Source organism: Neomonachus schauinslandi, chromosome 16 (genome assembly GCF_002201575.2).
Source record: "Neomonachus schauinslandi chromosome 16, ASM220157v2, whole genome shotgun sequence".
Taxonomy (NCBI): Eukaryota; Metazoa; Chordata; class Mammalia; order Carnivora; family Phocidae; genus Neomonachus; species Neomonachus schauinslandi.
The window spans coordinates 7,484,735-7,511,887 of NC_058418.1; the positions used below are offsets into that span (position 1 = coordinate 7,484,735).

At 59.6% G+C, this 27,153-nt stretch overlaps 5 protein-coding genes across 5 annotated transcripts in view; 2 read left to right on the top strand and 3 right to left on the bottom strand.

Moving 5' to 3' along the window:
• Positions 1-45: 45 nt before the first annotated feature.
• SPHK2 (sphingosine kinase 2) lies at positions 46-8,567 on the bottom strand. Its single transcript, XM_021681358.2, is given in 8 exon segments — positions 46-1,716; positions 1,718-1,775; positions 2,181-2,296; positions 2,387-2,481; positions 2,608-2,757; positions 3,652-4,126; positions 7,327-7,481; positions 8,473-8,567. Coding segments are annotated over 7 exon segments (1,971 nt in total). The 5' UTR covers positions 7,366-7,481; positions 8,473-8,567; the 3' UTR covers positions 46-678.
• A 237-nt stretch (positions 8,568-8,804) lies between these two features.
• RPL18 (ribosomal protein L18) lies at positions 8,805-12,910 on the top strand. Its single transcript, XM_021681355.2, has 7 exons — positions 8,805-8,894; positions 10,036-10,122; positions 10,449-10,556; positions 11,192-11,290; positions 12,089-12,212; positions 12,295-12,364; positions 12,797-12,910. Exons 1-7 carry the CDS (start codon positions 8,892-8,894, stop codon positions 12,870-12,872), a joined length of 567 nt encoding a protein of 188 aa, XP_021537030.1. The 5' UTR covers positions 8,805-8,891; the 3' UTR covers positions 12,873-12,910.
• A 1,953-nt stretch (positions 12,911-14,863) lies between these two features.
• FAM83E (family with sequence similarity 83 member E) lies at positions 14,864-22,347 on the top strand. Its single transcript, XM_021681230.2, has 5 exons — positions 14,864-15,337; positions 16,358-16,525; positions 16,902-17,026; positions 20,140-20,584; positions 22,072-22,347. Exons 1-5 carry the CDS (start codon positions 14,864-14,866, stop codon positions 22,345-22,347), a joined length of 1,488 nt encoding a protein of 495 aa, XP_021536905.1.
• On the bottom strand, positions 18,634-19,063 carry SPACA4 (sperm acrosome associated 4). Its single transcript, XM_021681232.1, has one exon. It carries the CDS (start codon positions 19,012-19,014, stop codon positions 18,634-18,636), a length of 381 nt encoding a protein of 126 aa, XP_021536907.1. The 5' UTR covers positions 19,015-19,063.
• Positions 22,348-23,206: 859 nt separating the features above from the next.
• The window catches only part of SULT2B1 (sulfotransferase family 2B member 1), a 29,048-nt gene continuing 25,101 nt past the window's right edge, over positions 23,207-27,153 (bottom strand). Inside the window, exons 6-7 of the mRNA XM_021681354.2 lie at positions 25,086-25,266; positions 23,207-23,411 (exon numbers count right to left, since the gene is read on the bottom strand). Coding sequence (XP_021537029.1) covers positions 23,233-23,411; positions 25,086-25,266 — 360 coding nt within the window. The 3' untranslated portion in view covers positions 23,207-23,232. The remainder of the gene's footprint in view (positions 23,412-25,085; positions 25,267-27,153) is intronic.

Here is a 27,153-nt window from a genome sequence, read left to right on the forward strand (position 1 = left end):
TTGGATCCCTCCCACGGGCTGCCGGATGCAGAAGGGGCGACGGTCTGAGAGGAATGAAGCGACTGCCTTTATTGCATAGACCTTTTCAATTGCTTTGAAGATTGGGGTCAGGGGACGCACAAGAGACAGAAGACGGGAGAAATGAGTTTCCTCGTCCCCACCGGCGGGGGGGGTGGGAGGAACATTAGTGCAAATCCGAGCGTCGGCCCCGGGGAACCTGCCCCTCCTGGGCTGATTGGCCAGTTAAGTGGAGGCACCGGAGTGGGTAGGGCGAGACCGGGCCCTGACTGGCCAATTAACTAAGGCCTCCCCGGCCGGTACATGCCAGGTCCCGTCATTGGACAACGCGTAAGACAGTCTCCGCCCTCAGCGGACCTGGCCTCCCACGAGCCGGAAGCGAGGGTCTGGACCGAGCTCCGCCCTCATTAGTCAGGCACTACCCTTGGGGCCAGCCCGTTTGTCGGTGACCATGATGACCCCGACCCCCTGGAGTTCGGGCCACACTCCTTCCCACATTACCTCTGGTCCCCTGGGGGCCGGCGCAATCCTGAGACGGGGCAGGGGTCCCTGCGTGTGGGGCCTTCTCCCTAACTCTAGCAGCCAGGCCACGCCCCTAGGCCCCGCCCGCCTCCTCGGAATGCTGGCCCCGCCCCCGGCGGACAGCAAGCTTCCTTAGGGTCAAGGCTCCTGGCCCGGGCGGCCCGGAGGCCCAGTGAGCAGGGTGCCGAGGCCTGGATGCACCTGCGCCTGCAGTGGCCCATACTCCACTTGCTCTCCGTCCACAGTGAGCACGCCGCGAGGCGTGAGAGGCTCGAGGCGAAAGGCACGGGCCGCGGCGTAGCCCAGCTGCGGGCAGCCCAGGCTGAAGTGGCTGCCTCGCTCCATGGCCAGAAAAAGGCGCAGCAGCGCCGCCCGCGAGATGCCACCGCGCACCCAGCAGAGGTGCACCAGGCCGTCGTCAAAGCGCGCATGGGGAGCTGCCACCAGGTCAGCCCCCAGGTGGCTGGGTGAGATGGCCAACATAAGCACAAAGTCCCCCTCCAGCGTCACCCACCCCGGGGGCAGTGGGGCGCCCAGAGGTGGGAGCAGGTGGTCAGGTGGGCCCCCGGTAGCGATGTCTCCCAGGGCATCAGGGGTGGGAGGTGGGAGCCCAGAGGAGGCTGGCATTTCTGGGACCCCCTCGGTGATGGGTGACAGTAGAGCCTTAGGGGAGCTAGGTGGTGAGGGCAGCAGGGGGTCTGGGGACAGTGGGGCATCCCCAGCCCCACCCCAGTCCCCGACCAACTCTGGGCCCCCCCCATTGAGGGACAGGATGGGCAGGGGCTCAGGTGAGCCAGGGGAGGTCAGGGCAGGCTGGGGCAGGGGCAGAGGCAGATCAGACACTGAGCGATGCAGGGGTGAGTGTGTCACAGGTGGGGCCGGGGCCGGGGCCGGGGCCAGGGTCAGTTCGGACTTGGCACGGGGCAGGCCGTGGGCAGGGGTGGGGGAGGCAGGTTCCACAGCGGCAGGGAGGTAGGAGAGGCGTCCGCGGTAGGTGTGCAGGGTGGCAAGGCCCAGCACCGTGCCCAGTGTGAAGCGGGCACTGCCCAGGGCCCTGAAGCGCTCGCTCTGGATGTCCACGTCTGACACGAAGCCCCAGGCCACAGACAGGAAGGAGAAACAGCGGGAGCCCGAGGCCAGCGTCACAGAGAGCAGGTCCAGCGGGCGGCTGCCCCCCCCGGCAGAGGAGCAGCGAGCAGTTGAGCAGCAGGTCGACACCCAGGGCAGGTTCAAACCTTCACAGCCAGAGACAGACGGACAGGGAGGGAAAGAGTAAACAGGGTGGCGTGAGAGACCCAGAGCGCAGGGTGGCAGGAGAAAGACACAGAAAGGTGGGGGTGCAGACAGCAGGGGGACCACATGGCCACCTCCGGATGGACTCTTCCTACTGAGCCAGGTTCCCTGTCCGCTCTCTCATCCATAAGCATTCACTCAGTGCCGCCTGTGGGCCGGGCACGGTTCTGGGCACTAGGGATACAGCTGGGGGGAGGGGCGGCGTGGGGAGCATCCCAGCCAAGACTGATGGACTTGACTGACCGTGGACTGCCCGGGGGAGATGTGCGGATAGACGTGCCAGGTTGCAGGAGGGCTCATCCCTCCCCTCACGGTAAGCAGGCTGGCGGAGGCGGGACCCCACCTACCCCCCGTGCTGGTTCACAGCTCCAGCCAGGGCGTTGCCTGAGCCACAAGGGAGGATGCCCACGGGTGTCTTCACAGCTTCTTCCCAGTCAGGGCGGTCTAGGAGTCCGTTCAGCACCTGCAGGGCGGGACACCGGCCACCTGGGTCCTGGTCCTAGCGCCAGGCTCGAGAGTCCCCCAGGGCTCAGGTAGGGTGCCCCTGCCCTACCTCGAAGAGCAGCCCGTCTCCCGAGACTGTGACAATGCCGTCCCACTCACTCAGGCTCAGCCCCTGAACCAGCTCCCGGGCGTGGTTCTGCCGTTCTAACGTGGGGGAACCAGGAGGTGAGCCAGGCTGTTCCACTCTGCCCCGCCACCACTCCCCAGCACTCAGAACTCGGGAGTCCTGGCACCCCCGGGCCCCTACTTCCATCCTGGCATGGCCCTTACCTGTCTGGATGAGGTTGAAGGACAGCCCGGCTTCAGAGATCATGGGCAGCACGTGGTTCTTACACCACTGCCAGGCCAGACCCCGCCCCCCGTAGGGATTGACCAATAGGAGCAATCGGGGTGGCCTTGGCAGCAGCTCCAGGGTTATTTCTGCAAAGAGAGGGGAAGGAGTCTACAGAGGCCCCAGACCCGGGCCCCTCACCTCAGAAGCCGGAACTGCAAACAGCCCCCAGTGGAGCTGCTGGAGGCCTGGCACAGTGGCCTGCTGGGAATTCAGTTTTTCTCCAGGGCTTCAGCTGCCCAGGTTCAGGTGTGCAGCCCTGCCCCGCTCTTGCAGGGGCCGAGACAAAGGCAGGGCTTGGTGTCTAATCCCAGTGCCCTTTGGACCCATGTGTGGGAAGAGGGAGACCTGTGGGTTCCACTTTATCCTCAAACACCTGGAATCCAGGATCAGGTTATGACACTGCAAGGCTCCCTCACTGTCACCATCCCTTAGGGCCCCCAACCAGCCAGTAGGATCCTGGAAGACCAAGGGAGGCTCACCAGATGCGGACCCTTGAACCTTTACCTTCCTGTGCCAACTGAGGAGCCTGGGTGGGGACCTCTGCCCAAAAGCCTTCTCTGACTCCCCCCCTCCCCCACCCGGCCTTAGGCTGGATTAGATGCCACCTCTGAGCTCCTGGCACGCTCTAGGGGACTTCTGTGAGTGCCTGTCACCCTGGGTGGTGACTAATCATGTCTCAGTCTGCTGCTCGCACCAGACGGGGAGCCTCTGACTCATCTGTGTGGTCAGGGCCCATGGAAGCGGGGGAGGGGACAGAGACAAAAATCTATGAGAAGAGCAGACACAAATAATTTTTCTCTGCCTGTGGTTGCTCTTCCTTCTGTAGCCCATCGCCATGTGTCTAGCCCTCTTTCAATACAGACCAAGACAGACATATCACAGACAGACACACAGGAGAGAAGAGACAGAGGTGTCCACAGAGGGAAATCCACAGAGACGCCGAGGTGGCCCTAGGACAGAGCGGCTGCGTAGTGCCTCACCCCCGTCCCCAGGCAGTGGCAGTCCACGGAGCAGACACATGAGGGCAGTGGCCCAGCGCTGGGCCTCAGCGCGGTTCTCCTCGTAGGTGGCTGCCCCGTCGGCCCGAAAGGTGCGGGCGGCTCTGCGGCGGCCCCCGCGCCGGCCCTGCGGGTAGGTGTAGATGCAGAAGTAGGCTGCCGAGTCGGAGGGGTTGCGGCTCCGCAGGGTGCAGCAGCCTGATACCTCGGCCAGCGGGACCAGGCCGCCCCGGGGCCGGGCTTCGGGCTTCGGGCGTAGCCGCTGTATGTGCAGGGCCTGTGGTGTGAGAGTGAGGGCTAAGCGGGATCCCCGGGCCGGGTAGGAGCCGAACTCGCCATGCAGGAGCGGGGTGCTGGCGGCCAATGGTGGCGGCGGTGGGGGGGCCATGGCCTCGGCCCTGTCCAGGGCGCTTCTAGGCCTGTGGCCCCAGCTGCAGGTCAGCTCCTGGTCTGGCCTCTGTGGGGAGGGAGGAGGGCAGGAGTCAGAGTCCAAGACCCCTGTGGCAGGTAGAGAGAAGCAGGGGCAGGGCCTGTGGACAGGAGACAACAAGGGGCAGTGACAGGCAAGATGGGGGCATCAGAGACAGACAGGCTCAGACAAGTGTGGGGAGACCCTAAGGACACGGGGCAGAAGCCCGTTGTACAGGAAGGCCAGCATCCTGGAGGGTGGACAGCCAGGCATGCAAACGTTCATTCATTTATTCCCCAAATAATTACTCAGTACCCTCTATGTGCCAATCACAGTGCCAGGCCCAGCAAACACAGCAGGGAACAAAACAGACAAAAGTCCCTGCCTTTGTGGAGTTCATATTCTCTTAGGAAGACAGAAAAACAAAAGAAAGAAGTCAAATATATAGTATGCTGGATAATAAGGGCTTTGGAGAAGTATGAGAGGAGAGAGAGCTGGATGGCGGAGACATGCACAAACGGAGAACACCAACACACACATACACACGCGCGCACACGGTCATCTCCGGATGGAGAAAGTTACACGGGAGAGACACTCGGATACAAAGAAAGAGAGGGATACGATCTAAGAACCAGAGAAACTCCGAGAGGAGACAACCAGCTTCGATGAGATGAAAGCCAGGATGATGAGAGATACTTAGGAGAGTCAGAGTGTAGGGGCCCGAGGAGGACCTCTGAGGGTCAGAAAGACAAAGGACAGAAAGAGCAGCTAGGAGGGGCCGGAGGGAGGGGTGTAGACAGCTGGAGAGACCAAGAAGGGATGTGACATGGAGAAACGAAGGAGTCAGAGAGCTACAGGAGCCACATGCAGGCGCCTGCGAGGGACAGGGGCCAAGAGCTGGACCCCGAGCACTGACCTGGGCGTCTGGCCGCCTGCTCTGCAGGGAGGGGTGGGAGCCGGGCCTGAGGTCCCCTCCCCAGAGGCCTTCCCCCTGCCCTCTGCCCAGTTTCTGCCTCCTTCCTGCTCACCTTTGTTCCCCACCGCCCCGCCCACCCAGCCAGCTGCCAGGCCTGCCCCTCACCTTCCCCGGCCCAGAGCAGCCCCAGATGCACCCCCATCTGTGGACTCACCCTCAGAAGTCACCTCTGCCCCCAGCCCTGAGCAGCTCCCTTGGGCCCCGCCCCTAAACTTGCACTGACCAGAGCCCCCATCCCTGAGCTCAAAGCAGGCTTAGATACAGAGTCCTAGATCTCCACCTGTCCTGGGCCTGAGCCTCTGTCCCTAGGTCCTCAAGTCTCTGGCCTGGTCTCCATTCTCTCCACCCACCCTGGTACCCCCAAACCTGGGCCTGGGTCTCCATCCAAAGGTTCCCCCCCCAATCCATAAGCCTGAGTCTCTGTCTCCGGTTCCTCCGGTCCCGGTCCTCCATCCCCATCCATTTCCAGAACCCAGTCCCAGACCTGGGTTTCCATTTCTGGATCCCTCAGTCCCGGTTTTGGTTCTCCATCTCCATCCCACACCCCCTGGTACCCCAGTCCCGGCCTGCGTCTCCGTTCCTCTTGGTCCCGCGGTCCCCCAGACTCGGGACCCTGACCCTACCCCCGCACCCTCCTCACACGCCGAGTCCTCCTGCAGGCGGCCCCTCAAGTCAGCACCAACCGCCCCCATCAGACCCAGGGGTGGGGGGAGGGTGTGCATCCGCTCAGCCAATGGGCGCGCGGCCGGCCTGAGCCGCGCCAGTGAGGGCGCGCGGGGGACGGGGCCGGCTAGCTCGCGAGCTTGGCGCAGATGCCAGCCGAGGGACAGCTTGAGAACTGGGCGGGGCATCGCGCTTCGCGAGATCGGCTGCCATAGTAAGTGAGGGCACGCGCGCAGCAGAGGAAGCGTCACGACCCCACAGACAGCGCCGCTGACGCCATCTTTGTGGAGGGCAAGTGGTAGCCCTGCCCCATCCATTGAGTTTTTAAAAGAGGCAGGAGGGAGGAGACTTTCAGTTGCCGATAGAGACTGACCCTAACACAGGTCACCAAAACCCAGAGCTATGCAAACGGAGTTAATAAAAGAGACCCAGAAAAGCAGAGTCAGAGGCAGTAAGAGACTTAGAGAGAGGGCTGCCTGTTTTTCAGACAGTTACAGAAAGACAGAGATATATACAAAGAGACAAAGACAATAGAATTGAGAATATGCAAGGTTAAGGATACAAGAAAACCCAGAAAATGATGGACATAGAGATGGAGACAGATACTTCTGGAATGAAAATCAGGGAGGACAGGCTCATTAATTCACCAAGTATTTACCTTGGACTCAAACCAGAGTGGAGGCAGCATGACATGGACATCTGCCTAGCAAATGACCCAGTAACATGGCAAGCAAGACAGAGAAACAAGGAGAGAGATGGGGAGAAACACTATCCGAGAGAGACTTCTAGGCCAGGGGTGAGGGAGGAAGACAATGTTGGAGGACCAGAAGCTGAGAGGAAGTGAGCCCGAGAGACAGCAAAAATGTTGACAGAGAGACATAAAGAGGCAAAGACATAGTGAAGCGGAAAGAAAGCAAGGCAAGAATAATACCAGGACACCAAGAAACAGAATCGTAGAAAGACACATGCAGAAGGAGACAGGGACAGAATTTGCTAGAAAGCAATGAATGGAAGATGTTTTTTTATCGTCAAACAACGTACCTTGTGTTCAACCCAGAGCAGCAACAGCAAAAGAAATACCCAGAGAGGGGCGCCTGGGTGGCTCAGTCGTTAAGCGTCTGCCTTTAGCTCAGGTCATGATCCCAGGGTCCTGGGATCGAGCCCCGCATCGGGCTCCCCTGTCTGCGGGAAGCCTGCTTCTCCCCCTCCCACTCTCCCTGCTTGTGTTCCCTCTCTCGCTGTGTCTCTCTCTGTCAAATAAACAAAATCTTGAAAGAAAGAAAGAAAGAAAGAAAGGAAAGAAAGAAAAGAAAGAAAGAAAGAAAGAAAAAGAAAGAAAGAAAGAAAGAAAGAAAGAAAGAAAGAAAGAAAGAAAGAAAGAAAGAAATACCCAGAGAGAGGGTGGGGTGGGGTGGGGACAGAAACCCAGGAAGAAGGAGAGACAGGGAACCACACACCTTAGTTTGGGAGAAAGAAAAGCAGGCACACTGGACCGACAAACAGGCTGGGACTCAAAGACAGAGACCAAGTCACCAAGGCAAGGGAACAGAGACAAGGAGGAAACTGTGTCCCATGGTGTGGTAATCTTAACTTCCAGAGGGACACTTACCTGATCCTGCTGTTCCTCTGCTTCCAGGTGTCCATTCATCTGCTGGCCCTCTGCTGTGTTACCCCATCAGCAAGACCCTGGTCCTGGGCGGCAGGCCATGGGAGGGTGGTATGGGCAAGGAGTCAGGCCTCACAGTTGGGGCCTGGCCTTTGGCTCTGTGGAGGACAGGTGAAAAGGTAGGAGCATCAGGGGCAGACTTCGGGCTGGGCTGGATGTGTTGGAGGCCAAAGGGGCAGGGCTTCCCTGAGGAAAGAGAAAAGAGGGGACAGGTCAGCTTCGTCACTGCCCCAGCCAGTCCATCTGGTCCTACCCAAAAAGGGCTAACAATAGGAGTGGAGGCTAATTTGTATTGAGCACTTATATGCAAAGCATTGTTTTAAGCATTTATACTAACTTACGTAAAGCTGGAAAATACTCTAGGTGTCAAGCCTATTATCCCCTTTTTGAGAATAAGGAAAGTAAGGCACAGAGAGGTTAAGTGACTTGCCCAAGGTCACAGTGTTGTTAGTAATTAGCACGGCCAGGATTTGAATTTGGTTACAGCAGACAAGACCCCATCTCACTATCTTTCTGTGTCTGTGCTTCTCCCCAGATCTCCATCCTCCCTCTCTTTCTAGGTCTCCTTGTCACCTCCTGGGTCTCCATTTCGCTCACTCTCGGTCTCTGTCCACTACCGCTCTGGGCCTCCAATCCTCCTCCCCTCTGAATCTTTATTTCCTAAGTCTCTCCTCCCTTCTCTTTCAAGAGGCTTTTGCCTATTCCCTCTCCACCCCACACCCCAAGCCTGGGGTTTCAGTGCGCCTCCTCTGCTCTCCAGTACCGTGCAAAGCCCTCACGCAGAGCCCGCTGGGCGACTCGAATCTCTCCAGCAGGGAAAAGCAGCCCCCAAGTGGTAGAGGCTAAGGAGGGGTCAGAGAAGGGGCAGGGGGAGAAGACGAATATAAAAATTGGAAATAGAGAATGCTATAGACTGGGCTGCAGCAAGAAGATCTCAGGTTAGATCTCAGGTAGGACTTCCCGAGCTGTGGCTGCGCCTAGGAAGCGCCGCACGAGACAGGAGAGGTGAGCCTGATAAGGAAATGCCTGAAGCGTGGGGTCAGAGGTTTCCCGAGGTCCTGACAAGGCCCGCCAGCTCCGCCTCCTCACCTCCAATACGCGGCCCGCCGGGTCCTCCAGGAGCCACAGAGAGACCGTCGGCGTCGGGCCAGAGCGTCACTGTGCGACGCGGCCTCCTATCGCCGCGCGACATCTCTCTCGCTCCCAGATGCCTTTCTTCCGGAAGACTATCGAGAACAGGGACTGGGTAGGGCCAGAGAGGCCCCCGACGTGCCGGCCCGCCCCCGCCCAGCCCTTGACGTATCGCTTGTTCCCGGTGGGTTGTTCTTCCACTTATTCCGGAATCGCCCATTCGGCCGCTCTGCGACTCGCCATAGAGAGGCTCGACTGGAGTAGAGCGCCGTGAGGCGCCCGTGTGACGTCACGTAGGCGCCACTCGCTGAAGGCTTTCCCCGCCCACCCCGACGCTGTTCTCTCTTTCCGGACCTGGCTGAGCAGGAGGAGCCATCATGGTGAGCGTGCTTTGAGGTGCTCCGGACTCGACTATCCGCCGCCATCCGTCGCGGTCTTGGGCTGGGGGAGTCCCGGAGGGGAGCAGGGATGTCAGGGGAGTTCGAAGGGGGCGACTTGCGCGGTGGGGGGGGACTATTTTGGGGGCTCGAAAACCAGGGATGGTTCAGTCTTACCAGCCTCCGGCCCCTCCCGTCCCCTTTTATTTATTAAAGCTCCAATTGAGTAGATGACCAGATTGAGGCGCAAGGAGGTTAAGTGATGTGACCGGGGTCACAATGCCAGGACGTGGCAGAGCCGGGATTCGGATCCTGGCGTTGCCCCCACATCCATGTTTGATCTCTTGTCTTTTGCCCCCTCTACCTGGACCTGTCACTCCCCTGGCCGGGAACGTTGGGTTCTGGGGCGGGGTGGGGGTGAGGGGGTCTCCACCGTCCAGTGCCTGGGTTTTGCGGCCAGGCTCCCCATCCAGCCTGTGATCTTGCTTTTCCTGCCTGTAAGCCCAGTTTCTTGGTCTGTGCATTGGGGCCGCGGTAATACTGTGTCACAGATACGCGTTTGGGAAGAAGTTGTAGGACGCACACATCAGATTATGGCATACGTTAAATGTTGGAGAAAAGGGAGCTGCGAATAACTCAGTGGTTGTTTACCGTTCCTAACACGGCCTGCAGCCGGGGTGTGGTGGAAATTGTGGCTTCCTTCGGTTTTCTCAGCTAAAGTGGGAAACTGCCTCATGGAGGTCGTGCATGGAAGGTTCTAGTACTGGAGTAAGTCCCAGATAAAGGTTCTTTGCTCTATTATTAGGTAGAGTCTGCCTTTGGCCTATATTATTGAAAAACACATCTTTTAAAGACTTCAAACTTACTGAGTGAGCGCGACTGCCGTGTTGAAGCTTTTCAAGGTGCTGTGCGCCATGTCCTGAAGGCTTTGCATGTGGAATTCATATTTTTCTTAAATTGGGGTCATTTGAGGCCCGGAAGATTTAAGTGGCTTTTCACGGGTCTCCTCAGGGTGGACCTGAGGTTTGTTGTCTCTTGGGAGACGGGGGCCCTGGCTGTTCCTCGGAGATGGGTAATACAGTCGTTTTGGGGGTGAGTGATCTGCCAGAAGAGATTTGGGTCCATGGTTTCCTTAACCTTGCAGGGAGTTGACATCCGCCACAACAAGGACCGAAAGGTTCGGCGCAAGGAGCCCAAGAGCCAGGACATCTACCTGAGACTGTTGGTCAAGGTGAGGCTGAGGTCTGAGACCCTCGGGGCCGCCCAGAACTGCAGCTTCTAGAACCGACGTTCTAGTATTGGGCCCCAGGCTGCTCCAGGGGCCTGCGGGGCGGGCGCCCATCTGTGGTTCTGCCCGAGGCTTCTGGGGGTTCAGTGTTTCAGTCTCTGGGCTGTATACAGCTGGGGAGGGGATTTGGGGGGCTCTCTGGGGCTCAGGGGGATGGGGGAAAGTCGTAAAAACCTTATCCCAAACCATGCTTTTTTGTCTTTAATTGAAGGTTGCGGGGGAAGGGGTGTGGGCTACCCTGGGTTCCCATCCTTTTCTCTCTCCTCCAGCTGTACAGGTTTCTGGCCAGACGAACCAACTCTACCTTTAACCAAGTCGTTTTGAAGAGGCTGTTCATGAGTCGCACCAACCGGCCACCTCTGTCACTTTCCCGGATGGTGAGGGGCTGATTTGGGGAATGACTAGATTGTGTCTCTGGGAGGGGGGCTTGGGGCCTGGCCATCAGCTGGTTTACTTCACCCTGTGGTGGGCACAGAGCTCCGACCCTTGACCTTAGGGTTGTAGCTGAACAGTGGTGGGTATTTGAGTGGCTTGGGCTTATCTCACGGTGAAGTGGTGGTTGTAGTGGTTTCAAGTCACGTGAGGCACGTCTTAACACGTTCTAAGTTGTCTTGAAGGAGAGACCTGTTGAAGGGCCTGTGCATTTTGTTTCCAGGGTTTTTTCCCTGGCTGGACTCGAGATTAGGCCTGGACTGGTTGAGAGGCGAGGCCTGGGTGGGTTTATCCCCTTCAGGGCCCAACTGTCTCCATCCTTGGGATGCCTGACACAGTGGGGTTGGATTTAAACACCAGAAGGAGCGGGCACCTGGGTGGCTCAGTTGGTGAGGTGTCTGCCTTCAGCTCAGGTCGTGATCCCGGGGTCCTGGGATTGGGTCCCGCATCAGGCTCCCTGCTCTGCGGGGAGCCTGCTTTTCCCCCTCTTTCTTTTACTTATGAATGGATAAGTGAAATATTTAAAAATAAGTAAACACCAGGAGGAGTTTTTTTGTTTGCATTTGTCCTTCCCTCAAAGATCCGGAAGATGAAGCTGCCTGGCCGGGAGAACAAAACAGCTGTGGTTGTAGGGACCATAACCGACGACGTGCGTGTCCAGGAGGTGCCCAAACTGAAGGTGAGTGTGGAGGGGGCTCAGGAGCATGGTGGGTGGGCAAGAGCCCAGACCTGGCTCGTGTCCTCGCTCTGCTGATGACCTCTGTCACAGGTGCCACGAGGCTTGGGATGCCTTCCCAGTCTCCTCTCTGCTCTGGGTGAGGCAGGCATCCCACCTACCGGTCTGGGTGGCTTTTAGGATTAAAGGGGGATTGTCCATGGCGTTAGCTATGGTGGGTGTCGCCGGGCAAGACCCTTCTGGGTCCCTCCCTGATGGTGGTGCTGGTTCTTGAGCCTTATAGCTTGTCTTCAAATCTAGATTTCTCGGCCAGTTAATGGCGTGTGGACAAAGTCATGGGTCTTTTTAATGCCTCCGTTTCCTTATCCGTGATGAGTTCAGGTTGTTGCAGTCTTAAAGGAGGTTTTATTTATTTATTTATTTATTAAAGATTTTATTTATTTATCTGAGAGAGACAATGAGATAGAGCATGAGAGGGGGGAGGGTCAGAGGGAGAAGCAGACTCCCTGCTGAGCAGGGAGCCCGATGCGGGACTCGATCCCGGGACTCCAGGATCAGGACCTGAGCCGAAGGCAGTCGCTTAACCAACTGAGCCACCCAGGCGCCCTTAAAGGAGGTTTTAGATGTAAGTTGGTAAGGAGTGCTATTGTCAACTGGGGAAGCTTTCTCTAGTGGTGGTGGTCGCGGCTCTGCAAACAGCCAGCTGCCTCTGCTGGGCCAAAGCCATGGAGAGGAATAGCCAGCAGCCCCTGGGTGGCTGTGGGGGGGGAGTCCGACCGTGCTGTCCCGTGTGTGCCCCAGGTGTGTGCGCTGCGTGTGAGCAGCCGTGCCCGGAGCCGCATCCTCAAGGCTGGAGGCAAGATCCTCACCTTCGACCAGTTGGCCCTAGACTCCCCCAAGGGCTGTGGCACCGTCTTGCTCTCTGGTGAGTGATGTTCAGTGACTCTCATGGCGACTTTTTGGAGCTGGGTCCCTGCCTGGTCCCAGCTTTCCCTTGCCCTTCGCAGGTCCACGCAAGGGCCGAGAGGTGTACAGGCATTTCGGCAAGGCCCCGGGAACCCCACACAGCCACACCAAGTGAGTATCCCCAGCCCTGCCATCTGGCCCTGGCGTTTCCCTGGACCCCACCCTGTGGGTCTGGGCCTTGCCATGCTTCCGGCCCCTCTGTTTCTCATGCTAGTCCAGCCCCAGCCCTCCCTAGAACTCTCCACCTCGTCTTCCCCGCTTTTTCCTCAAGACTTGGCTTAAAGTTGTTCTTCCCTGTTGCTGAGATCTCTGCACGGCCAGCCATATAAATGTTCAGGGCCTGTGCCGGCCTGAGTCTGCATCTCCCACACGGAGCCTGCGTCTTGCCCTGCCCGGCTTTTCCAGCAGCCTGCTCAGTGTCCCCCCTGCCGTGTTCTATGCTGCTCTGTTAGAGCACGCAGCGCGCTGCTCAGGCATCCTCAGCTTGCACCCGTCCGAGACTGCAGCGTTGGCATGCTCTCACTCTCCTCTCCCTCCTCACAGGCCCTACGTGAGATCCAAGGGCCGGAAGTTCGAGCGCGCCAGAGGCCGCAGGGCCAGCCGAGGCTACAAAAACTAACCCCAGATCCTGCCTTGTTATTAAAGATTTTGAATGTTGATGGTCCTTTGTGTGTTTCTGGGGGACGGGAGGGGATTGGAGCCTTAGGCCCAGTTTGGGAGTAGGGCTCTGGTGCCCATCTCCATGGAGACCAGGCAGGGAGGGGCCCTTCCCTCGCGGAGTCCAGCTCTACCTGCAGGCGCCCTCTAGCGTGCTAGTGGAACTTGCACTGTTGGACCCTTGGCGGGCCCCCTATGACCAAAGTCCCACCCCCTTAATCCAGGTGACAGGTGTTTCCACGCCTGTTCCCTCCCCCGGATTAGCCACACCTGCTGCTCCTGGCTAGGGATGGTGGGTGGGGTGTGGACCGGGAAGTGCAGAGGGGATGGGACCGCGGTGGGGGAGGGGTCCTTGGGAACAGGTGAGTTGCTCCTCTTTCCCTCTTGAGTCTGGCAGGCCATTGGGCCCTGGGCCTGTAACCCGATGAGTGTGTTCCCTGTGTTGGGGCCTTCCCGTACCTGCTAAAGGGACCTGCCTTGTGGGCCCTCCTCTGTTTACACAAGGGGCTGGGTTCCCCAGATCCCAGGCTAAAACCTGATGAATGAGGCCAGACGGCAGGAAGAAGAGCAGAAATAAAAGCAGGAGGTCTCCAGACCCGTATTCCGACCTCCAAAAAGGCAAGACGAGGGAAAGGGGATGGGGGTCTGGACTAGTTGGGGGAGCTGGATGGGGTGAGAGGGAGCCCCGGTTTTATTCCTCTTCTCTTTGTAGGCCTTGTTGCTGTGGTGTGGAGGAAGGAAGCCGTCTGGGTGTGCGATTGGAAGGAAGGGCTGCTGGTTTGCAGGGATCAGGGGTCCATAGGCCAGAGGTTGGGTCAGGAGCCTCAAAGGGTGCTCCTTGGCCAGGAGTAGGTGGATGGATGGTCAGCTAGCAGGAGATCGTGGGATGGCCAGGGATCAGCATAGATGAGAGGGCAGCCCAAGACAATTCTGGCTAGGAGACAGTCCAGGGCAGCCAGTCCAAGGAACAGTGGCTAGTCAGGCCCTCCATCTCGGTGGGCTGCTGAGATCATGGGCCGGTTCCATGGTGATGCAAGCCCTTGTGGAGTGTATCCTCCACTATAGCTAAGCCCAAGTGGGTGTGACACCCCTGGGGCAGAGTCCCCAAGCGACAGAGACTGAGATCTCATTCCCTGGCTGGGGAAGGGTGATGCCCAGACTTCGGGCGGGAGCCCATTCTTCCCAAACCGAGAGAGCAGGTCCAAAGGGGAGGTGCCTGGGATGGTCAGTCAGTGAGAGCCGGTGAGCCAGCCACCCGTCGGCAGGAAAAACATTCCCCTGGACACGGCGGGGTGCTCCACCGGGTGGCCAGATGCCGACCTTGTTAGCTGGAAGCAGTTGATGTCTGCCAAATAATCAAAAAGCCGGCTGGAGAGGGTCAGTTAGATGTGCTATCGGTCAGGGGCAAATAGCCCACTTTACCTTTAGTTAGGGACAGTCGGGTGGTAGGAGACAGGCAGACAGCCTGTGGCTGTTACCTGGGAGATGGTTGGCCGGTCAGCAGGACCTCTGGCCAGGCCAGCTGGGCCTTCAGCCTGACCGAGACCGAACCAGCGACAGGGTCCGTTGGGGACGCCAGGGGCCAGGAGGCTGGAAATTGAAGTGCACAGAGGAGCAGCTGATGGGTCACACAGCCGGGGACGGAGTCGGGGGGTCAGCCTGACACACACGCAGGACCGCCCGCGACAGCCGGCCAGAAGTTCAGATGACCAGCCTGTCACTGTGGTGGCTGGAGGCAGGCAGCTGGTCCATCTGACCAGCCCATGCCCTGGACAGTGTGATTGTCAGGACGGGGAGCCAGGGACCCAGGGACCTTCACGGAGCGGCCCTGGAAGCCTTGGCCGGCCGCAGAGAGTCTGCCTGGCAGGAGACCCCCAGATGGTCAGTCCCCCAGAGACGGCCGCATCCTCAGACACCCAGCCTGACGGTCCTTCCACCCGAGCAGCCCTGGGCATGGCAGCCTCCCAGCTGGCGGCGCTGGAAGGAGAGGAGTCGGGGGCCGGGGGGCTGCCCTTGACCGAGGCCAGCCCTGGCTTCCTGTATTCCGAGGGCCAGCGGCTGGCGCTGGAGGCTCTGCTGAGCAAGGGCGCCGAGGCGTTCGAGGCCTGCGTGCAGCGCGAGGGCCTGCGGCCCTTCCTGAGCGCGGAAGAGCTCCGGAGCCTGGCAGCGGCGGCTGAGGACTGGACCGCATCCAAGCAGCCGCCCAGCAGGGCAGCAGAGGGAGCCCCTGCCACCTATCGGGCCTCGGGCAGCCTGACTTACTGGCCTGGACGGTCAGATGAGCTGGCGCCCACGCTGCGGCTGGGCTGGCCAGAGGACCCAACCTGGAAGGGAATCACCCGGGCACAGCTGTACACCCAGCCCCCCAACGAGGGCCACCCGCCCCTCAAGGAGCTGGTGCGCCAGGAAATCCAGGCCGCCTGCAAGGTGGGGGTCTCAGGGGGGCCTGGTGTCCACTCCCCAGACACAGACATCCTCACAAACCAGCTCCCGGACCTGGGAGTGGCGCATCCCCTGGGGCCCGGGTGTCTCACCCATGCCCTCCTGGGACTCCTGAGTCCACACCTCGCAGCCCTCAGGACCCGGGGGTCCACATCCCCCAGACCTCATCCTCACCCTCTCTCCAAGGCCTGGGTCCCCCTGGGCATCCATGCCCCTTGGACCTAATTATGACCCCTTGGTCTCAGTCATCTACCACACCGCACCCCACCCCACCCCTAGGGTAGGTGTCTCCATCCTCCCTCCCACGGAGGGTCCAGATGTCTCCCCTACAGCCCCCTGGAGAGCATGTTCTTTATCTGACAGCTTTGCGCCTGCCAGCTCCCGTGCTAAGTGCTTACACGGGTTAACATTTATAATTGCCAGGAGGGTCCTGGGAGGTTGGGACTTATTATACCGAGTGAGGAGAGATGGGGAAACTGAGGCACGGGAGGTTAAGTCTCTCACCGGTAAGTGACCGAGTGGGGATTTGAACCAAGGCTGTCTGGCCAGTGGGTCAGGAGTCCTCTCTGCTACATGTTTCTGCCTGCAAGATCCAGGCCTTCAGCAGCTCCCCCAGTCCCCAGAGCTCCCGCTACATGACCAAGCAGATCATCCTGCCCCCCCCCCGCCCCCCGGTATCCAGGGCACCTCCAAGGACCCAGCCCGCTGAGCCCTGGAGCAGGGCCACCATGCGGTGTCACAGCGCACGGGACACTGTTCGCCATTGCAGATGTGATTATGATGAGTTTTCCAGCAGTAGAGGCCTTGGTCTCCAGGAAGGGCGGTTTTTTCCTCATTCACATGTAGGTGCTGTATGCGCAGCAGTGCATGTCTGGGGGTCTCTCCCGCAGCCCCCCTGAATGACTCATCGAGGCCGGGCCTTTAAGCTCCCACCCCCAGGGCCCCAGCCCCTGACTGTCCCCGGAGCTCCAGGCTCCATCCACAGCCCCTCTCCCCATCCCCCAGCTAGTGGCTGTGGTCATGGACATCTTCACTGACCCAGACCTGCTTTTGGACCTGGTCGATGCCGCGACACACCGCTGGGTGCCTGTCTACCTGCTCCTGGACCACCAGCAGCTGCCTGCCTTCCTGACGCTGGCCCAGCAGCTGCGGGTGAACCCCTGGGCCACCGAGGTAGGAGCCTGGCAGGCAGGACCCGAGTCCTGATTCTCCTGGCGCTGGGACCAGCGGGGGGCAGACCCCTCCACAGCGTCCTAGCTCATCGAGGTGGATGCCAGCTGAGAGGTCCTCTGAGATCCGATGCCCATGGCATTGGGGGAGTTAGAGGTGGGCCTTCCCACGGGGTCCCTCTGAGTTAGGGCTATCTCCAAGAGACCCCCGAAGCCCAATGCTGGTAGCTCTGGAGAAGCTGGGACAGACTTTTCTACAGAGCCTTGGGCCATCCGGGTCCTAACCAGCCTGGAGGGATCCCCCCCCCCCACCAAGCCCTGGGCAGTGAGTGGAGGTGTGCGGGGTTGGCCCGAGCTAGGGTGTGCCCCCTCTACTCCAGAACCTAGATATCCGTGTTGTGCGGGGCTGCAGTTTCCAGAGCCGATGGCGACGGCAGGTGAGCGGCAGTGTGCGGGAGAAGTTTGTGCTGCTGGATGGCCATAGGGTCATCTCCGGATCCTACAGGTGCGGCTGCCCCCTCCCCCACCACGCGGTGTCCTGTCCCCAACTCTCAGTAGAGCAGTCGGCGTCCCTTTTTACCAGCCTCTCTTTCCTGGTCTGTGAAATGGGTCTAAACACCCTCACTGGTAGAGGAGGTACTGAGGGGCAGAGGCCCTCGTTTGGGGATGAGCCAGGCCTGCCCGGGGGCCAGCTTAGTGGCCTGGGCGGGGGTCATCTCTTCGACGCTGTGTCTCCTCATCTGGGAAACAGGGCCCACAGTTTGTGTGTGGGTTTCAAAACCAGGACGACCTGGATTGGAGTCCTAGCTCTGCCTTGAGTTAACTCCACCTTTCTAAGCATCTATAAAGAAATAAGAGTTGGTATGCAAAGGACCTGGCCCTCGGACTGGCTCGAGTCCCTCCTCTCCTGTCCTTGGGGTCTGACCCACCCTGGATCCTGGCTCCTCAACTTCTCAGCTCTGTGACACACTGGGCCAGTGCCTCCCCTGCTCTGTACCTCAGTTTCCCCATCTGGAAAGGGTGAATTACTAACAGACCTGCCTCATAGGGTCATAGCGTGGGAGGGTGCGGGGCAGGCACGCAGACTCCTGGGTCAGGTGGCCCGGCTACAGGCTATGTGACTTTGGGCAGCTGAATTCACCTCTCTGTGCTTCCCTTCCTCCTCTACAGAGCGGGATGATACGGTTAGTGCCTCTAGAGCAGGGTTTCTCGACAGAGGTGCTACTCACATTTGGGGCCGGATGGTTCTGTGCTGGGGGGGCTTCTTTGGGCATCTTAGGAGGCTGCACCGAATCTCTGGTCTCTCCACCCTGTATGATGTCAGGAGCAATGCCCCCTTCCCCTATTAGGACAACCCAAAGTGTCTCCAGACATTGCCAACTGTCCCCTGGGGGTGGGGGCGGACGTGCCCAGTGGATTACCAGCGCTCTCCACTGGCGGTTTTCAATCTTGGGCTTGCCTGTGTCCGAATCACCTGGAGGACTCCTTAAAAACACAGATTTCGGGCGCCTCCCCTCCTCCCTCCCCCCCCCACTGCTCCCACTCAGCCCGCTGGGGATGGGGCCTGAGAATTGGCATTTCTAGCTAGCTCCCAGCCAATGCCGGCGCTGCCAGTCCGGGGACCACACTTGGGGGAACCACTACCGTGGAGACTGGGGCTGTCTTGGAGCGCGTCTACCGTCCCTCCCGGCTTTGTTTGGGGGTTCAGCGAGATCAAGGTGCCCTGGCACGTAACAGAAGCAGCGCTCCGTAAACGTTAGCTGTCGTTTATTGTCGTCATTGCTCATTTTAACCATATTTCATCGACTCTAAGGTGCCACCAACGAAAAGAAGCATCCTGATAGACATGTGAAAAGATATGTGTCTTAGAACCCATGAAATACAGTAGAGGGGTCCAGCCAAACCCACCGAGCTTGGCTCCCCACCACTGAGTCAGGCCCGAGGATGCTTCGCCGAGCCCTGGGCTCCGGGGGGACAGCCCTGGAATGGAGGAAGCCGGGGCCACACGAGGTTGTCCAGGGTCTCTGGCCATTTAATGGGGGGGGGGGGGGCGGGGGGCTCGGGGTGCAGCGGAGCCAGGACACCAGTCCCGGGCCCTGCCCTTCGGGTTGGTCACAGCAGATATGGGAGCAGCTGCAGCATGCCCAGTGCCAGGCTGGCAGTGACCCCTTCCGTCTGGCTGCCCGTGGGATTGGGGGCCCCATTACACATGTGGCCATAGCAGCAGGTGGAGGTGAGCGTGTAGGTGACGCCCATGTAGGTGACCAGCTCCTCGTGGCCGCAGGACGTGGACACCAGGCAGCCTTTGTTGAGGACAGGGCCGAGGCCCGGGGCCACCCCTTGGCCCGTGAAGCAATCCTCATCGTCGCCACAGCGCATGTGGATGCCCGGGCACTGCTTGGAGTCGGTCAGCTCACAGAACACGCAGTCCTTGGTGCCCGTGGCGCCCAGGGGCAGAGCCATTACCAGAAGCAACAGCCAGCCGAGGACCATGGTGGCCTGGCGGCGGGGACGGTGCCCAAGCCAGGCCGTGGGCTTCCTGGGCCTCCCGGAACTGCTGAATGACGCTCCTGAGGCCTGCGAGACTTTTGCCCCTGGTCTGGGCCTCCCAGGGTCAGCGCTCGGACGGTCCTCGGTTCCCAACGCTCCACGTCCCTCGTGGGAGCTCCGTGCACTCTTTGTGGAGCGGAATGGGGTGACCTCACAGACCCCTCGGGGCTCCCACTGGCCGCTCCAGGGGTGAGGTCACAGGTGGGGGGGAGGGGTGTCACAATCTGCGGGCAGACGGGTCCGCCAACCTGCCAGGGGGCGAGGACGCTGCCACCCCGCCAAGGTAAGGACGCTTGGACCAACACTCACCATCCTGGTGGCTGATGGATCAGTTCTCCGGGCGCTGGGCCCATTTTTCAGATGGGCAAACGAAGGCTCAGGAAGGGAAAGTGACGTGGCCAAGGTCCCCAGAGCCAGGATGAGAGCCCAGGTTCATTTAATTCCCAAGAGCACCTGCTGTGTGCCCAGACCTTAAAGCTAGATGCTTTAAATACCAGCACTGTGACGACAGGACCGTAGGGGACCTGCTCTCCACAGCCAGCTGGGCGCGGGCCGGGCGCCATGCAGGCAGCTCAACCCTTTGTCCTCTCTTTCCAATCTTCCTCCATCTTAGCTCCGTATCGCAGATGAGCAAACTGAGGCTCGGAGCAGGCACATCCAGAGCCCACCACACGACAAGTGTTTAATAAATGGCAGTCATTACATAGGAAGCAGCTGAGTCTTAAGACAGGCCTTGTGGGAGTCAGAAGACTAATCCCACCTCTTTTCAGAGAGGGAAACTGAGGCACTGACGCCTCCTTTGCTGGGGATGGGGCAGTGTCCCGGTATAAGCTCAGGCCGGCTTCCAGATGATAATTTAAGTATCTTAACTTGTTGTCACATCAGCCCTCGGGTAGGTACCTAGGTGGTTCTCATTCTACAGAGGGGGATGTTGAAGCCAGAGAGGTTGCAGGACCTGCCCGAGGTCACACAGCCTGCCCTGGGACCAGGTGGGGACCGGTAATGGGGTCCAGGCCGGGTTCCCTAGGGCGGCACGGAGATCCTGACCCCTCACTGCGTGCCCCTCAGCTTCACGTGGAGCGACTCTCGCCTGCACCGCGGTCTGGTGACCCTGCTGACCGGCGAGATTGCCGATGCCTTCAGCCGAGAGTTCCGGACACTGTATGCGGCCTCCTGGCCGCTCCCGTCCGCGCCCACCCGGGGCCCCTTCGTCAGCACCGTGGGGGGGCTGCAGCTGGCTCACAACCCCCACCGCGTGGCCCGCCGCCGCTCTGTGGCCCCCATGTCACCGCCGCCACCCGACGGCCCACTGGCCCGACGCTTGGCTGCCTGCCGGCTCTTTGAGGGGGACAGGCAGGAGACCCCGGCCGCCCCAGGGCCGGCGCTGAGCGACATCCTGAGGAGTGTCCAGCGCGCCCGGACTCCCAGCGGCACCCCGGCCCGGCCCAGCCGCTCCTTGTGGGACCTGAGTCGCCTGTCCCAGCTGTCCGGCTCCAGCGACGGTGACAGTGAGGTGAGAGCTGGTGGCTGGCCTCGGAGAAACAAGAGGAAGAGGATGGGGCAGCTGAGGGCCTACTATGTGCCTGGCCCTGGGCCGGGGCTGGGGGTGGAGGTGGGGTAAGCAAAAGCGCCCACCTGAGTTCATGATCCCAGAGACCATTTCCTATAGTCCTACTGCGTGCTGGGCAGGGGAGTGTTGGGTGGCTGGGGGCAGGGACCCCGAGAGCCACCCTGGGTGCAAATCCTGGCATGACCCACTAATGGGGAGAGCCGGGCAAACATCTGCCTTCTCTGAACCCTCCGTGTTCTCATCTAGCGAATGGGTGCAGCAGTTGTCCCCAGTCTCGGTTTGATGGGAAGGAGGAGTCAGTGAGGGGAGGATGAACTAACTAGAACATTAAGCATTACAATAAATCCCCACGGTGGAATTTATTTGTATTTCTTTCGCGAGATCCTCATCCCAGGTCAGTGAGGTAATTCTCTTCTCTCGCTCGTGGTCACAGATGGGAAAGCTGAGGCTCGGAGAGGTCAAGTAACTTGCCCAAGGTCAAAACCACCATCTCTTGTGGGCACCGTGCCACATGCCAGGGGCTCTCACAGAGGCGGTTGAATTGGATCTTTGCCAAAACCCTCTGAGGTAGCTGTTGTTACGAGCCTCCGCCCACCCATTTCACAGATGAGGAAACTGAGGCACGAGGGAGAGATCAGAACTTGGCCCTCGTGGCCTCGCCGGTGCAGCTTTTAAACGCTCTGCCCCTGGCTTCCCGGATTCGAGCGTCGTCCGGGTGTTGCGGGGGGGGGCGGTTGGCGAGCTCCAAGGGGTCTCTGTGCCCCTCCTCTCGGCTGCTGAGACGCTGGGGTTCCCACGGAGCCCGCCCTAATTCTCTGGGACCCTGGGCGGAGCCTCCGTGCCCTCAGCTGTAAAGTGGGCTGTCGACAGGGTGAGAGCAGAGCCATGTGGGACAAGCAGGCGGCCTCGCCCTGCATGCCGGCAGACCCGGGGTACAGGTTCTCTGTGACCTGTGCCCCTCTCGGGCTCAGTTTCCCCATTTGCTACGTGGGACCTAGTGGGGACCTTTTCCGAGGGTGAGGGAGAAATGTCCCAGGAATCGCCTCCCTCAGTTCCAGGCCAGGGGGGAAGGGGGATGGGCAGCGCAGGGGCAAGGTCCTCTCGCCTCCACCCGGTCCTGAGCCGCCCTCACCCACCATCACCTCCCTTGGCAAATATTTGCTCCCCCCAGGCAGTTGCTGACAGCTTCCTGTTCCTCCCCAACTGCAAAGCTGCAGGGGGGAACACAGCAGCTGGCCCTCTGAGGGTCTGGGGGCCCCAGGCCTCCCGGATCACTTCCCTTCCCCATTCTGGAGGCTCAGGGGCCTTCTCACCACCCCTGAGAGTCTCATACACACACACACACACACACACGCACACACATGCACACACACCCTTCCTGGACTCAGTCCCCCGAGCCTTCTCTCACCTCCCTCTCTTTCCCTCCACAGCTCAAGAAGTCCTGGGACTCCAAGGACACCCCAGCCAAGGCCCTGATGAGGCAGCGGGGCACCGGAGGGGCTCCCAGGGGTGAGACAGAAGCCCGTCCTCTGGGCCGGTCCCAGCTCCGGGGCGGCCCCCTGCCCCTCCTCCCTGCACGCCACCTCCGCTATCTGTCCCCGACCAGAAGGAGGTTTGGTGAAGATGCTGCCTCCAAACTCCTGGGACCCCGAGGCTTCCAGCAGCCAGACCGGGCCGCCCAGGCAGGACTCAAGGGGCGACCGTGACAGGAGCCAAAGCTGCATGGGGCCGGCCTCTCCACCGGCAGCTCCAAGCCCCCTGCCTCCGAGTCGAGGCGTGGACAAGGCTTCTGGCCTGGGTATCTGTCTGGAAATCGGGAGGGATTTTTTTCTCTTTGTTCTAGAACCTGGGCAAGCCCAGTGCTCACTCTAGAGGCCAGTGTCACAGTTTAGGAAATGGGCAGAAAGTCTCGAGTAGCTGGGATCCTAGAACAGCATATCCTACTTCTCTGCAGACTGGCCTGGCTGAATGGCCCGGGTGCTGGAATTGTGTGGGGTGAAGGTGGAGAGTCCGTGGGACAAAGTGGGGCAGCTTCCGGTACCCACCACGCTCAGGAGCTGTGGGGAAACACCTTGGCAAGGGAGAGGACAGAATCCAATCGAGGGAGTGGGGCTGAATAATGAGGGCCTGGAAATTGGTGGGGGTCAGGGCCAGGGGGGCTGGGACTGTTTTGCGGGTGCTAAGCGCTGAGTTGCTGGGCTCTCCCTTTACCTCTGCTCAGAATAAAGCTGCTTGATGCCAGAATCTTGCATTTCCACAGCCTAGCAGAAGACCCAGGAATGCAGTTCTGGCCCCCTTCTCCCTCACACCCAGGAGGGCCTCGCCGCAGCGCCCCGGGCCTGCCGGGAGGCAGGTGCTCAGCGCTTGCCTTCCCGCAGCACCTTCGCCTCCGGCGGGGGCTTCTGAGTCACCGACCCCACTGGCGTGCGGGGTGGGGAAGAACACCTCGTCTTCTTCGGGGGCCCTGGGTGCGCGGCGCGTCCCCACCCCAGCCTCCGCCTCCCTCGCGCGCCCCCTGCCGGCCGCCCGCGGCAAGCCACCTCCAGAGCGCAGCGAGAGCCGGGGCAGGAGCGCAGCGTTTATTCTCAGAGTCACGGGTTGGGGGGCTCAGAGGCCTCGGGGGGGCTGGGGCTGGGATCGGGGTCCGGGCTGGCGTCCTCGGGGACGTCCCAGGGGAAGGTGGGCAGCCCCCGCATCTGCTCGCGGTAGACACGGTCGAAGGCTTCGCTCTGCGCCACCGTGAAGTGGTTCTTCCAGTCACCGCACACGCCTGGAAGGGAGGGAGGGACGGCGAGGTGAGGAGCGTGGGAACCTTCCCCGCCCCCAACATGCCAGCACCCCCTTTCCCACCTGCGGGCCTTTGCCAGAAGCACCTCCCCACCCCTCTTCGTCTCCATGCTGCCCCTTTACCTCCTACGGTGGCCACCTCTGTCCCCAGTCACCTGGGCAGACCCCTGGGCACCCTTTTGCGCCCTCCCCCCCTTGGCTCCCCCCATCCTACCTGTCGCTCCAGTAGACCTGTTGCCTTCCTCTATTTTACCCCGACCCCTTAAATCTCTCTGCCTGGAACATCCGCCTCCCCGTCCAGCATTCCTGCCCGTGTGACCGTGTCACTGTGACCCATCCCTCACCTCCCTGGCTCGAACAGGGCTTCCTCACCCCAGGGCTCCTGCAACACGCTACCTCCATTATGGCTCTGACAGTGTGAATGAATGCTTTCCCACACTCGGTGCCAGGGGACTGGCCGAAGGGCTACCCTGGAGTCGTGGGGTTCACTCTTTAACCCTCGCAGCAACCGAGCAGGCAAGGGGTGTGAACTCTGCCCCTTCCATGTGCCCAGGCAGGTGCGGGGATCCCGCCGAGCCTCACGTTTCTCACTGTCATGGGGCATTAACCTGGAATCCTGGAGCCAATGTCATTTGGATCGTGGCATTTTGAATCTTAGCAAGTGTACACCCTACATATTACATGACGCCCCTCGTGAGATCTGGGACGGCTCCCTGTGGGAGGCTGAATAATCACCCCCTCCCTCCAGATGTCAACCTGTCCTAGTCTTTGGAACCTATGCCTAGGTGACCTTACATGGCAAAAGGGAGTTTGCAGGTGTCATTGTTAAAGACCTGGAGATGGGGAGAGGATCCTGGATTATCCTGGTGGCCCCCATTTAGCCACGAGGGTCTTGATAAGAGGTGGTGGGAGGGTCAGCGTCAGAGATCAGAAGATGCTCTGCTGCTGCTTTCAAGATGAACGGGGGCCACAAGCCAAGCAACGCACATGGGGCTAGAGACTGAAAAGGCAAAGAATGGATTCTCCCCCTAGAGCCTCAGAAGGAACAATCCCTTGGACACTTTGGTTTTAACCCAGTGACACTGATTTTGGACTTCTGACCCCAGAACCGTAAGAGAATAAACGTGGCTTGTGTGAAGCCGCTAAATTTGTGGTATTTTAGCAGGAATAGGAAGCAGCGCACTCCCACCCTCACCCCGTAATCCAACACTTGAATATTTCTGGGGTGAACACTTCATGCTAAGAAAGATTCGTGAAGGGCGCCTGGGTGGCTCAGTAGGTTAAGTGTCTGCCTTTGGCTCAGGTCATGATCCCAGGGTCCTGGGATCGAGTCCTGCATCAGGCTCCCTGCTCAGCGGGGAGCCTGCTTCTCCCTCTGCCTCTCTTTCTCTCTCTCTGTCTGTCTCTTACGAATAAATAAATAAAATCTTAAAAAGAAAGAAAGAAAGATTCACGAAGACACCATAGAGCCTCACAGAGTGTGCCAGGCCCCAGGCTCAGCCCTGTGTGGGGGGTCGGTCCTGGGTCCACAGTGACGCTGGGAAGGCAGTTCTGTTTGGAGCAACCCCAGTTTTAGCTGGGAAAACTGAGGCCCAGAGAGGTTACGTGACTCGCTCAGGTCACACAGCCAGGCTGTGGCACCCCAGAGCCCCCGCACCTTTCCGGAGGAAGGCACCGTGGCGCTGGTCCAGCAGGCTGGGAGGCAGCAGCGTGAAGTTGGACATGGCGTTGGCCTTCATAGCGCCGAAAGCTGAGTGCGCCACCACGGAGCCCAGCGCCTCCTCACCCAGCGGCCGACCCAGGAATTGGCAGACGCGCTGCACGGAGCCGTGGAGATCCTGCAAGCAGGGGAGAGGGGTCAGGGGGGCCAGGCGGAGGGAGGTGGGACCCCAGGCAAGGAAGGAGCACCAACCAGACCCCGAATCTGGACGTCTGGAGTCCTGACCAGACCTGTCTGGGTGACTCTGCTTCTTTGCCTCAGTTTTCCCACCTCCGAGCTGAGGGATTGGGCTATGGCTTCCGAGTTTTCACAGTTTGGGGTTTTGGAGGGTTCTGCGGGCAGGAGGGAAGGGGCGGAGGCGGGGGAGAGGTCACAGCAGGGAGCAGAGGTTACTCAGGCACCTTATACAGAATCACCCTCACTCGGGTTAGAAGGGGGAGTCAGCCTGTCTGTGCCCCAAATCTGCACCCACCCCCTTGAGCCAGTCCCAGGCCAGACTCCCAGCCTGGCCTCACCCCTCTGTCTCCCCCTGCCCCCACACCCCTGTCAGTCTGTCTCTGCTCATCTCCTCTGGGCTTTCAGCCCTAGCACTGGTCAGGCCTTGTCCTCTCCCTATGGACTCCTCACCCCAGCCTCCTCCCCAGCCTCCTCCCTGGCCTCCCTGCCTCCAGGCCCCCACACCCAGAGCTGCTCCCAGCCCTCCTATGGCTCCCTGGTGCTCAGGGACAGGAGTCCTGGCCACCCCCCAGGCCTGGCTTTCAAGGAGAGAAGTGGTCTGGCCTCCCCCATCCTATCTTTCCAGAATTTACCATTCCCTGCAATTTCCTCCCTGCAGCCTCGGCATGGGGCTGCCAAGAATGCCCCGTGCCACCACCCTCCACCTGGCAAACCTCCCCATCCAGATGCAGCTCAAATATCCACCCCCTCCTGACAACGACAGTTCAAGTCACTGGGGATTGAACACCCCCTGTGTACCAAGCTCTGGTCCAAGCCCCTCATGTATATTTGTGGCAAGCGTGCCAATAGCCCTGCAGAGAGGTGTCCTTACCCCAGTCGGTAAAAGGAGGCTCAGAGAGGGGAAGACACTTGTCCAGGGTCACACAGCTAAGGAGGAGCTCAGATTTAAGTGCCCGAAGCCCCACCCCTCCCTGCCCCCTCCTATCTTGCTGCCTTCCCTGAAATGCAATACGCCTTCTGCTCAGCTCTACCAACCCCACGGCTCCGATTTTCCACGTCATTCCTGGTTTCATAACCCTCCATCCCTTTATCGTCTTGAACCACTGGCGTGTCCCAGAAATTCTAACATGTTGGCAGTTCCTCCCACCCAGGGGCAGCCCAGAAGCTCTGTCAGGCTGCATGGCCCAGTTTTTGGTTTGGAGAACAAAACTAGATGAAAAAAAAAAAAAAAGGGGGGGGGGGGGGATGGTAATGCCGAAATCTTCTCTGGATCTTCCAACACCAAGAGATATACCAGGGTGGGAAAAAAAAAAACAAACAAAAAACTCAGGTAGGTTGTCAACTCTCTCTAGGTTCCAAACCCCCAGGCTCCTCCTCTCTAAAACGGGGGTAATAACAATATTGGGGTGAACCCTATAAAATGTGGCTCAATACTGTCAATTTTATGTGGTTCGCTCTAATAGGTAACTCACCTGCCCGTACCTGGTGAGGATTAAATGTGATGAACCATATGTGGTATTTGGTGCATGGCCTCTCTCACCCTCAGGGGACATTGGCTCCTATTGTTACTACTAATCAGATAGGCCCTTGCTCAGAACCTAATCACTTTTACTTTACACACTCTATTAACACTGTGGCATACCTTGTCAGATGATAATAATATGCCAGTGCCAGCCACTGTGGTTCTCACAGCAATCCCGTGAGCCTGTGTTTTCCCACCCTTTTTTAAAGAATATTTTTATTTATTTATTTGACAGAGAGAGAGAGAATGAGCAGGGGGTAGGGGTGGAGGAAGAGGGAGAAGCTGACTCCTCTCTGAGCAGGGAGC